Genomic DNA, 12281 nt, shown 5'->3' on the forward strand with positions numbered 1-12281 from the left:
AGTGTAATGAAGTTTGATGAAATTTGAAACTATCAATAGGACAACTGGGATAATTATGTTTAAGTTAAAAACCCCGTGCTATTAGCTTTTACAAACACAAGTCAAACATTTAAAGTTGATGCACAGATTAAACAACTAAGGGTCATTTGTTTAATATATGTATTATTAACGTCATATTATTTAAGTAATATAACTAATGTCCTGCTTGGGGCGCTACGTGACGCACAGTTTATCAGGCAGCAGGTCGTGACGGTGGAGCAGACAGACTCAACACCTGTACTGTCACTTTACAGTGGTCGGGACTCGATTTACCACAATGGCGGTTTTCCATGTACTTTTGAACTGGGCTTCACAGGCGCTTGTGTTTCTGGTCTTTCTGCTTTTCGTCGCTTTCCTTGGTTACTGCTTGTACATCAAACACATTCATATGAAATATGACCACATCCCTGGGCCACCGAGAGACAGGTACGTGAAGCGGCTTGTTGTTTTAGCAGCTGATGCTAACGTGAAGTTAGTTGTTGTCTCGTCACTGAGCGTCACTTAGCTAACGCCAGCTGAACCTGTTGTGTTAACATGAACTCACTTTGTTTCTCTCCTCAGTTTTTTCTTCGGACACTCGCCCACAGTTTTGAGAATAATGAACAGTGGTGAAGTTGTGCACGACACATTTCTGCAGTGGTAAGTTCAGCAGAGGTGAAATGTTACAGAACATCGAGTGTGAAAGACCCAGTGTAGAAAAATGTCATGTCGATACAATCATTGCAGGTCAGTGACATGTTAGTGCCTACAGCTGTTCAGTTAATGGTTAACTACCATCTGTGTGTTATCTTATTTTATATTGGCGCAGTTTATCGTTGACTGGACTCTAAGTCAGTAACTATTTGTCTTTATGTAGAAAATACAGTGATACTTTTCCAAAGTTATTGTGCCCATTAATGTTACATGTATAACCAGAGGCGTATTTTTGACTAAGTCAAACTTAATAATGAAGTTGTCATTTACAGGGCCAAAACCTATGGGCCTGTTTACAGGACGAATATTCTACATTATGTTTTTCTCAGTGTGAGCTGTCCAGAGGCGACCAAGGTAAACATCACACCTTATAGTGGTATTTATGCAACCATCAGTTGCGTAAGTACTGCACAACAAACTGTGTAAAAGTGCGCTGATGGAAAAGCAGGCTGCTTTGGTAGACCTTGCAGATGAAAATGGCCATACAGCTCCAACTGCTGGCCTTTTAGGTAAAAATCAAGCATATTCACTAATAATTGTATATTCCCTCTAATTGTTCTGGTTTCAGCAAATGCTGATGTCCCCGAAATACTCCAAACATAAATTCCCCTACAAGAGACTGTTCAACCTGTTTGGTCAAAGGTACTTTAGCAAATTGTTAGATAAGATATTCATGCAGGCAATATGCTATGTTTTAAAACTACTCTAGGAATAGTTTTTGTAAGGTTTGATATTGGCACAGATTTCCTGTTTCCGGTCAGTTTTGACTCACAAGTAAATAATGAGTTCAGTTTCATTTGATTAATGATGATTCATTTATATCAGGTAGTGTATTCCAAAGGTAATATTCATTAATTATTATCATTAATGGGAAACTTCAGATTTTCTATACTATGCTGTCAAGCTGGCTTAACAATTTAATAATAATAGTTATAGCAAAGGCTGAATTATCAAACTGGCATTGTTGAGTAACATACAGCATCTTACACTATAACATCCCCAGAATTCTTTATCTGGGTATATTTTAACTGCATTCGTCAGTATTCTCAGTCAACCTTTGGGTGCCAAGCAGTGACTTTGCTGGTTGATTTCATGGTTTTCTTATGTCAGATAGACTATGACCTTCTGCCATTCGTGGTATTTTGTTCCATGTCTCTCTTCAAGGTTCCTAGGTAATGGGCTGGTAACAGCACAGGACCATGAGCAGTGGTATAAACAGCGCCGGATCATGGACCCTGCATTCAGCAGCTTGTGAGTTATTTACTTTGTCAAAGAAAGAGCATGAAGTTGGTCAACTTTTTTATTGGCAATGTTTACAATTATTGTTGATCCTACTGGATTATTGGTAACGTTTCATCAGGCTGATGTTATGCTTTTACAGAATATCCATGTAAGTTTGCAGGCATGTCTTGACAGGGTCATTCCACCTCCTAAATCTACCATTATTTGCAGGTATTTGAGAGGTCTAATGGGCGCATTCAACGACAGAGCAGAGAAACTGATGAGTAAACTTACGGATATTGCTGATAGCAAAGCAGAGACCCACATGCTCAACCTAATGAACTGTGTTACCCTTGATGTTATTGCTAAGGTACTGTGCCATAGTCTCATTTTACAGCTTTCTCTGCAGTAGTCCTGTGCCAAGTTTTTCTTGAATGTGAAGCACAAGATTATCACAAACATTAATCGAATCAAGTTGTAACTGTCTTAGTAGGGCTTATATAAGTTGTTTCTTTGGTATTTCTCAGGTTGCTTTTGGTGTGGATTTAGACCTGCTGAACAATAGTTCACCTTTCCCTAAAGCCATCGCAACGTGTCTAAAAGGGATGGTGTACCAGGTCCGAGACCGCATGTTTGAGGTACAGCCTCACTATAAAATTATAATGGAGTTTGTAAAAATTTGTAAAGTATGTCACATTTTAAAAACCTGTATTTCCAGTTCAAACCCCAAAACTGGTCATTCATTAATGAGGTGAGGGAAGCCTGTCACCTGCTTCGCAAAACTGGAGCTAAGTGGATCCATGAAAGAAAGACAGCCATGGAAAATGGTGAAGACGTCCCCAAGGACATCCTCTCACAAATCATCAAATCTGCTGGTCAAGGTTAACTTTCCTTAAGTTTTTATGTGCTTCAATAAAAAGAATGTTGAAATATTGTTGTATTCAGAATAATGTAACCAAAATTATATATATATATATATATATATATATTATATATAAAAAAAAATATATATATATATATATGAACCAAATGATAAAGCCTTATATGCAGTTGTTATTGTCTAAATTTCCACATCTTAATGTGGTTGATTTATTTTATATGAATGCCTGTGCTCACAAGGAATATTTAAAGACATCAGTCAAATATTAGTTTACATGTTTTTTTGTCATTCCAGAGGAAAACATGACTAAAGAAGATGAGGAGTTCATGTTGGACAATTTTGTTACATTCTTCATTGCAGGTGAGTCTGTGTTATGTCTGCTTCAGTGTGTTCACAGTAATTCATGCTAAATAATTCATATTTAAATCTGGAAATTTTAGATACTTAATGAAACTGTTAAACTAAGGTTCTGTTTAGTTCGTGTCATTCACATTTATTTGTATTTTTACTACTTATCACCACTGCTGGTTATATCATTAATATTATGTTTTATTTTTTAAACCCCACTTTCTTGGCTCAGAAAGAATATTATTGCTTTGTGTGTTGTTGATACTCATTTTCTCTGTTTAAAGGTAATGTTCTGATTCATTTTTGCATTTGTATCATTTTAGGACAAGAAACAACAGCTAATCTATTGGCTTTTTGCACCATGGAACTTGGCAGACATCCTCATGTGCTGGAGAAGTAAGAAGAAACAATGCAGTAAAAACAGTTTCATAATATATCTGTTGAACGATGGCTTCTTATATTGGGTCTTATTTCTCAGAGTGAGGCAAGAGGTGGATGATGTCATTGGGATGAAACAGGACATTAGCTATGACGACCTGGGGCGACTGATCTATCTCTCCCAGGTACATGTCCTGAAGTTGGGGGGAAAATGGTTCAACACATTTCAGGAGTGTATTATATTCACATATAAAGTCATTCATGTTTTTATTCACTAACTCTCTTTTAGCTTATAAGTATTTTCATTTCTAATGCTGAAGCAACATCATTAAGTGACTTCATCTGTAAAATACACACTGCAATTCATTCACTTTTTTAAAGAACTGATAAAAAGTGAGCACTTCCCACAGGTGCTAAAAGAGACTCTGAGGATGTTTTCGACAGCTCCAGGTACATCACGTGAGCTACCAGAAGACATGGTCATTGCTGGTATCCACATACCTGGAGGATGCACTTGTTTAGTGAGTCATTCATTTTTGTATGTCCTTGTATCCCAGAATTCAAAATGTTTTTATAGTATATATCTGTTTTATAAACACAAAAGAGGGCAGCATGGTGGATGAGTGGTTAGCACTGTTGCCTCACAGCAAGAAGGTCCTGGGTTCGCAACCTGGCCTTTCTGTGTGGAGTTTGCATGTTCTCCCTGTGCTTGTGTGGGTTTTCTCCAGGTACTCTGGTTTCCTCCCACAGTCCAAAAACATGTATGTCAGGTTGATTGGTGACTCTAAATTGCCCATAGGAGTGAGTGTGAGTGTGTGAGGTTGTTTGTCTCTATGTGGCCCTGTGATGGACGGGTGACCTGTCCAGGGTGTACCCCTGCCTTTCACCCAAAGAGAGCTGGGATAGGCTCCAGCAGATCCCTGTGACCCTGGTTAAGGAATAAGAGGGTATAGATGATGGATGGATACACAAAGTAAAATGGCACTTACCAAGTATAAAACACAAGGAAATGAAGTTTCAGAATCATAATTTCCTGTCAAAATGTTCAATAACTTCCTCAGTTCAACTCTTATGTGACTGGGAGACTGGAGAAATTCTTCAAGGACCCACTGACATTTGATCCTGACAGATTTCACCCAGATGCTCCCAAGTAAGTAGTGTTGAATGATTTGTGCCTGTTGACATGTTTTCTGTTGAGTCTTGTCATGTTAGAGCATTGCCACAGAAGACAGAAGGAAGTGGTCTATATTAACTGAACTTGTCATTTACCTGGTTAAGGCCTTATTACTGCTACTACCCATTTGCCCTCGGTCCACGCTCATGTCTGGGACAGAACTTTGCTCAGGTGGGTGGTGACAGAAACATTTATCAATAATCCAAACTTTCACCAAAAAGACTCAACAACATATTGAATTAACCTGACGGGAGGTTGTGGGTTTGCAGATGGAGGCTAAAGTGGTGATGGCCAAGCTGCTGCAGAGATTTGACTTCACTCTTGTCCCAGGACAGAGCTTTGACATCCTGGACACTGGCACACTCAGACCCAAGAGTGGAGTGTTGTGTTCAGTCAGACACAGGAATCATTAAAAATAGATGGTGACACAGAACCATAACATCATAACAAAGCATATCAGTCCAGCTGGTGAAATTGGATTGTTAGGCTCCTCAACTATCTCACTAGCTTCCAGACCAAAGTGACTGAGTAGTTTTCTTGCTTTTTTTCTAAAAAAAAATTCTATCACATTTTAATGAAATAGACAGAATATTCATACGAAATAATGATTACTATCAAATGAATCACTTTTTGAGTAGGTTATAGCATCATTAACTCTTTAATAATTATGGTTTAGTTTAATATAGGGTTCCTCCATAACAGCTGAGCCATTGAACCTTTTATGCCTTTAACTTTGTAACAATATAATTATAAAATAGGGAAAATACATTTTTATAATTTTTATTTACATTCAAATAAAAATAAACCACACAATAAAATGTCTATCTGTCTAACACACGTTATAGCTTTGAAAGGGCAATAAATATTTATCAATTTAATATACTGATGATGAATGCCTGACAGTAATTTTGTCTGTTAATTTTGATGTACAGTGATTTCTACTCAGCTGCTGTGTTTATGGTTATTACTAACAAGACCACAAGAGGGCGCTTCGACCGTTCGGTAAACCAAAAAATAAAAACCTGTTAAACTGGTGTCACTCGTTTAATCATAATTTTAGAAGTGTCATATATATATTTTTTAATCCAATAAGGTTGGTTAGTGGTGAATTACGTTGTAATATATCAATATGTCGGGTTTATTGTCCTAACAGTGCAGTTAGGACAATTACCCATTTGAAGTATCAAAACATTGTTAGTACATTTTAGGCCCAATAATAATAGTAAACAAAAGTAACTGTAAACTAAAAGCAAATAATTGTACTCCTTTTTAATCCATGTATTTTTATTCTAAAAATGAAGTATGTAATACAATCGTGTCCTAATGCACAGATACATATGGTTTTTATTTCTCCAGTCCTGAAGTACTGCTCCTTTAAGAGGGCCGAGCCTCAGCCGCACTTTTCATCTACCTGCTGCCCGCTCCTCTGCGCGTCTTGATTGGCCGTCTTGGCCGAAATCCTCTTCAATGATTTCAAACCCGAGTGTTTGGACAGAGAGGAGGAGGGGGAGGTGGAGGGCAGGGGTGTCCACCGCTAATTCAGAGCAGGCTGTGTAGAAAGGGCTTCAGTCCACCGTGCACCGACACAGTACCTCAGTACGGACGCTCATCCGACGGTAAAACGCGTCCAAGAGATCAGCGTCGGTGAAAAGTTAGTTCATATAGGTAGCGCGTTTACGCAAACCTCCGCCGTTTTTGCCTGAATTTTTTTTAATATTAAGATTACTTTCAGTTCTTTGCCTTCCGCGGTTCCTATCATTTAAATGGAGAAATGTCCAGCCGCCCCGGAGCACATTGCGATGGGACGGGGTGTGCTGTGCTGACGGGAACCGACTCCTGGACCAGAACCTGATTGAAAATCACTTGTAATCAATAGAAAAATCACGTGTTTTTGTTGTTGGCGGAATGTGAGTACTAGCTGTTACACCCGACCCTCGTAAATTCAGTAAAGAATTTAGTTCATGCTGGGCTTTCTTTAGCATTACATCAGTACTTCGAGATTTTGGACAATGTATTCATATTTGAACAAATTTCCGCAATTGAGTATTGGTTAGATGAGTTTTGACAGTGATTTTCAGGCGACCATTTAAACGAACCGAGGCACGCAGCCAAAACAGTCATGGCTAAAAATCCGTCCGAGGGACCGAAGGATGACCTGAGCCAGCTGACGGACGAGGAGCTGCTGCGGTGCAGCAAAGAGGAGCTGGTCCGCAGATTAAGGAGGGTTGACAGCGAGAAAATGAACTTGATGATCGAGCATGGGAACATGATGAAAGACATTAACCGGCGGCTGCAGGTGCACCTGCACGAAATCCGGAGCTTGAAGGAGATCAATCAGAAGCTGCAGGACGACAACCATGAGCTCCGGGAGCTTTGCTGCTTCCTGGACGATGACCGACAGAAGGGCAAGAAGCTGTCCAGAGAATGGCAGCGCTTTGGCCGATACACTGCTAGTGCCATGTGGAAGGAGGTGGGCGCCTACATGATGAAGCTGAAGGAGCTGGAGGCCAACCAGGAGACCGTGTTGAAGGAGAACTCTGAGCTGAAGGAGATCATCCTCATGCTGGACGAGGAGAGGAACGGGGCAGGGTCTAGGAGTTCCATAGACAGTCAGTCCAGTTTGACCAACCTGAACGGGGGGACAGGTACGGTCAGGGATGTTGGGGATGGGAGCAGCACCTCCAGCACAGGTAGTGCTGGGAGTCCAGATCACCACAACCACATACATAAGCCGACCTCGGAGAACAGTAAGATGGGTCCCACCATGAGGAGGTCCATGGATGACCTGTCTGCACCTCACCACCACAGGAGCATCCCCAATGGACTTAATGGTGAGTACACTCGTCACCATCTGAATACAATTAAGCCCCACAAAATGCACACTCCACATTCCAACAAATTAGGCCAGAGATTAATTTCTGAAATCCAGCTTAGGTTATTGGTTTACCCATGATGGTAAAAAGAACTCCGACACAAGGGGCACAGACTATTTCTCTTCTGAGGCCTCTGTAGTTGCATTCAGTTCAGTGTTATTTAACTTGCCGTGTGACAACATCATGGGATGCCTTGTACACATCTACCTGAATTTATGTTGTTGGTTTTACTGCTCATAGGTAATGTGTTCAGGCTGTGTTACATACTTACCATGGGTGTGTGACTGTAGTAACAACATATGCTGATGAAAATTGCTGTGTAGGATGGGCTGATTGGGTTGATTATCGCGCACACACACACACACACACACACACACACACATACATGTGTAGATGCACTCAGTATCCTTAGGTGGTTTTTTGGGTTTCATGCTACACTATCATTTGAGTCAGCACTGATTTAGGTCACTGCTCTCCTGTTCTTGGAGGAAGAGGAGATATATTTGAAGGCTTTGAGAGTGGCCTCCAGCAAATTGATTTTTATTTTTGTTATTTTCTTAAATTTTTTGCAGTCCTTTTCTGTTTACCATTGCTAATTCAGTTGTTAAAGTGCTCTCATGTCCACTTAGGGCCCATTTGAAATGCATGGCATGGGACCAGAAATCAGTGTCCCTGTTTTGAAGACCTAAATACACAGCTGAAATCTCAAAGCTGGGATGAAAATGTGATGATGGAACAGTAGGACTCTAAGCCTTGTTTAGCTAGTCCATGGGCTGATAACTCACGGTGATCTGTTTGGCAAGAGGACTAAACTCTGTTGCATGGGGGAGGGATCCCCCATTTAGCTGAAACTTCATTTTTTTATCTTAACCTGATTTACAGGAATAGGACAGAATCAGCATTTAGGAATTTAAAGCAGATTCACAATTAGATCACATGTTTCACAATAAGCATTCCTGAAATTGAACACTGTGAAAATTGTGAAGGTTAACAAATATAACAGGGTGGAAGCATGAATGAGGAGGAGCTGAGGGAGTCCTTAATCCGGAAGCACACACACACATATATTTTTGGGCCGTGTTTGGCAGGCATTATGTAACATCAATATTGTGTCTACAGAGGCCAAGCACCTCTCTAAGCTGCTGTTTTGCTACATGTGTGACATTGTGTGCCCCTGAGGCTCCGGCTCGGCGTTGCTGTCATTGACAGTGATGTACAGATGCGGAGGGACATGTTAGCATGGGAGCACCCCACTTCACTTGAGTGAAAGTGCATTGGTGATGAGATTGTTATCCTGAATAGAATGATTACTGGCATTATTTTAAGATATCAATCAATAAAAGCAACAAGAAAATAACATAATACATTGATCTAAATCAATTGTTAAACAATTTGCAGTGACTTCAGACTACTGAACCAGATACAGTCACATTAAACAAGTGTTTTTATGACTTATTCCAAAATCTAATTCTTATAATCTTCCATGGTTAGAAAATGCAGTCACCTGCTGGTCAACTTCAGCATCTTCAGGCCTCACTAGAAAGAAAATGCTCTTGACCAGCCTGTATTTACTCGATTGGCTGCTTGAAATCTGAGTGGAGTGACCATGTTGCGAGGTCAGGTCTGGCCACCATGTGAGGTCTATAGAGTGTCTTTATTTATTGCTGTCCAAATGCCAGTGGCTCCCCTGGGCATTTAGGAGACAAGCTCGAGGAGAGCCACTCAAGTGCTAAATGAACAGCATGTCTGGTTGCCAGACACACACACATGGGAAGGAGAAGAGGAGGGAGACGAATTGAGCTTGGTGTCCCAAGTGGTAAAACCAACCACTTGCTTGAGCTTGAGGCTCATTTTTCATCCCCCTTTAGTGAAATTTAGCATTTTTTTGTTATCTTTCTGGTCCAACTCCAGCTCCAGAAGATTTCCATATCTTTAGATGCAAAAGAGGCACAGTGAGAGGAGTGTATGAAAGGGCTCTCGGTGGGTGATGGTGTTGGGGGAGTGGCTGAATGGCGGTAAGGGGTTGGCTGGGAAGCTTGGGGGTGGAATAGTGGGCAGCATATTGAGCTCAAAGGGGGTTGTGCTTTGGAGGCATCCTGCTGTCTGCTTAATTGAAGCGCCCCCCCCCTCCCCAAAAAAAAAACCAAAAAAATCCAGTGTGCATACTGATAGTGTGTGTATGCATATTTACTTGGACAGGGTATGTGCATAACCTCTAATACCGACTTTAATTTCCAGGTTTCAGTGTCTGTATTCACCTTTGGTGGTCTGCAACCCAATCCCAGTCAAGGACCTCCTGAAACACGATGCTGACGCAGAGAGCTTACATTAGTCTCCCCTATAGTGCCACACTGACTTGAGTGTAGCTTTATGAGATTAAGACTAAGTGGCCAAGCGAGACAGCAAACTGCCGCTTTGACATTGTCCAGATGAGTCAATAAAGAACCTCTCTGTAAAAATGCTTGTTGACCTTCACACGTCCCCCTGGCCTTTTATTTGCCAAATGGTTGTGTGAGACAGCGTTTATAATTTAGCTGATAAAGTATCTCTAAATAAATCAGAGGATGAGTATAAGGAAGACTGTGACACCGGGCGGCTCTAGTCATTCAATGAAAGTTACTGTAGCTTTAGACATGTAAGGTCAGTACATGCACATGGTCTGACACATGTACACCAATGCAAAGAAATAAAACACACAGTCAATAAAACACTGATTTAGTAAGCAGTTGTAGTTCAGCTGTGTAGACACAACTGAGGCTCATGTGTATTTGTTTTTCCACATGTGTGCCAGTGGCCAGTGAGATGTTGAATTAGACCCAGTTTCTGTTGACTGCTAGATGGTAGAGTAAATCTTTATTGTTAAAACTGACTGTTCTTTCCCTTCCTTGCTTTCTCCCATAAAGGTCTGGTGACGGTGGTGTCCCTGTGGGAAGGGGGAGACTTTAGGTCTGTAATGGAGAAAGCTATCATAGCTGGTTCAGCTTTGACTTACCCTACCTGTTAGAGTGTAAACTGATCTTCGAGAGAGGCTTTGTTTGCTGCGTTATGAGGTGTTACAGTACAGTGAGCAGATTTCTTGTCCTGTTAGGCTGAGTTAGTGGTAGGCGGTCCTGTTAGTACAGTGGTACTTGCACAATCAAACTGCTCCATGCTCGAACATTTCAGTCCTCAACCAATATTTTCGATGGATTTCAGGTTCGGTGCTTGACCACTTACTCTGCACTTGAGCATTGAGAGGCCACGCTTACCCGTGACGCTTCCAGGTAAAAGGGGAAAGCATCATTTTGTGTGTTGATTTCAAGCTGTTTAGCAAAAGGCAGGAAAAAAGTGAAGACTCCTGAAGGTGAATAACCTTCAGTTATTATGGAAGGGGGCTCCCCTTCCAAACATCCCCATCCTCCTCTCATCCTTCTTCACCACAATTCACTACAGCCGGACATTTTACCTACTTGTTTTAAATTTCTGTTAGTGTAAAGATTCATTTGTATTTTTTAGTGAAACATATTTGAAGCGATCCCATCTTTTTTAAATATGTGGTATTATATACTGTGAATATTACAAGGTAGTTACCCATTGGTGGGTGCTGTAATCAGCCTTACAGAACAGATTTTGGTCAAGTGCTCAGGTACCACTGTAAAGAGAGATTTGGCACTTTTTATTTTTTATTTTTTTGAATGACCTAATGTGCAATCCTGAAAACAAAGCAGCAGCAGCAGAGTACAGATTAAACAGAAAGCTGCTCAGGGAGCTCTAGAGACTGTCTAGCTTTAGCAGGTCCTGACTGGCCAGCCTGTTTGCGTTCAGTGCGTCGGCTACAGTAGTTCAGCCCTGTGAGACGTCATCACACTGTAGAACCAAAAATTCTGAGAAGACGCTGTGCCTCTGTCTCTCGTGTGACCAGGCCTTAATACTTTCCAGACCACAGAATCTGTCAGCACATTCGGCTCTATGCGGTTCCCCAAAACCAGTCAGATAGGTTAGTGATTCATCACAGAGAGATTCAAGAGTTTCAGCATTAATGTGAATTTGATTTATACTGAACATTGCTTCCTATGGAAGGAAAGTGTTTTCACTGGCCTCTTGTGTTTCTTCTCTTGAGTAAGTTGTATGTGTGTGTTCATATATGGCACGCCACAGTGACGCTTCTTTTAGTCTTGCTCTCTTTTCTTTTCTTTTACCCTTGGGGTGTGATGTGACCTAAAAGCTCACATTGAACTGTAGAACCAGCCTTCCCAGTTGGCCACCAGAGCTTTTTTGTGTTTGTGTTTGTGTGTGTGTGTGTGTGTGTGTGTGTGTGTGTGTGTGTGTGTGTGTGTGTGTGTGTGTGTGTGTGTGTGTGTGTGTTTCATCATACTAATGCAAATTAGTCACTGCCTTGATATTCACATTCATGTTTGACTGAAACATTTGGTCATTTTCCCTCCAAGGGCAATCAATAAACTGTAAAGTGCAGGTCAAGCCTGTCACGAGTTAAAAGGTGTTCACTTTTTGTGAGAAACAAAATCATAAATAAATAAGTTCCTGTTTATTGCAAAATCTTCATCACTTACTACACGTTCTCTTCTTCAAAGAACAAGTCAGGTTTTCATATCTGATTTGTTTTTCTTAAGTAAACATTAAGCAATCACAGCTAGCCAGTCAAACTCGGTCTCGGAGTTTTTCTGTAACAACGCCT

At 40.9% G+C, this 12281-nt stretch overlaps 2 protein-coding genes across 5 annotated transcripts in view; both read left to right on the forward strand.

Moving 5' to 3' along the window:
- Positions 1-187: 187 nt before the first annotated feature.
- Positions 188-5315, forward strand: LOC113137108 (cholesterol 24-hydroxylase-like). The gene is made up of 15 exons (XM_026318523.2): positions 188-465; positions 601-678; positions 1005-1086; positions 1301-1374; positions 1897-1983; positions 2185-2323; positions 2481-2591; positions 2672-2834; positions 3128-3193; positions 3505-3577; positions 3660-3744; positions 3970-4080; positions 4621-4709; positions 4838-4904; positions 5003-5315. The coding sequence occupies exons 1-15, from the start codon at positions 317-319 to the stop codon at positions 5144-5146; spliced, it is 1518 nt and encodes a 505-aa protein (XP_026174308.1). The 5' UTR covers positions 188-316; the 3' UTR covers positions 5147-5315.
- An 841-nt stretch (positions 5316-6156) lies between these two features.
- The window catches only part of ccdc85cb (coiled-coil domain containing 85C, b), a 39681-nt gene continuing 33556 nt past the window's right edge, over positions 6157-12281 (forward strand). For all 4 annotated transcript variants that reach the window (XM_026318810.2, XM_026318811.2, XM_026318812.2 and 1 more), the window contains exon 1: positions 6157-7564. In XM_026318810.2, coding sequence (XP_026174595.1) covers positions 6853-7564 — 712 coding nt within the window. In that variant the 5' untranslated portion in view covers positions 6157-6852. The remainder of the gene's footprint in view (positions 7565-12281) is intronic.

Source organism: Mastacembelus armatus, chromosome 24 (genome assembly GCF_900324485.2).
Source record: "Mastacembelus armatus chromosome 24, fMasArm1.2, whole genome shotgun sequence".
Classification (NCBI taxonomy): Eukaryota; Metazoa; Chordata; class Actinopteri; order Synbranchiformes; family Mastacembelidae; genus Mastacembelus; species Mastacembelus armatus.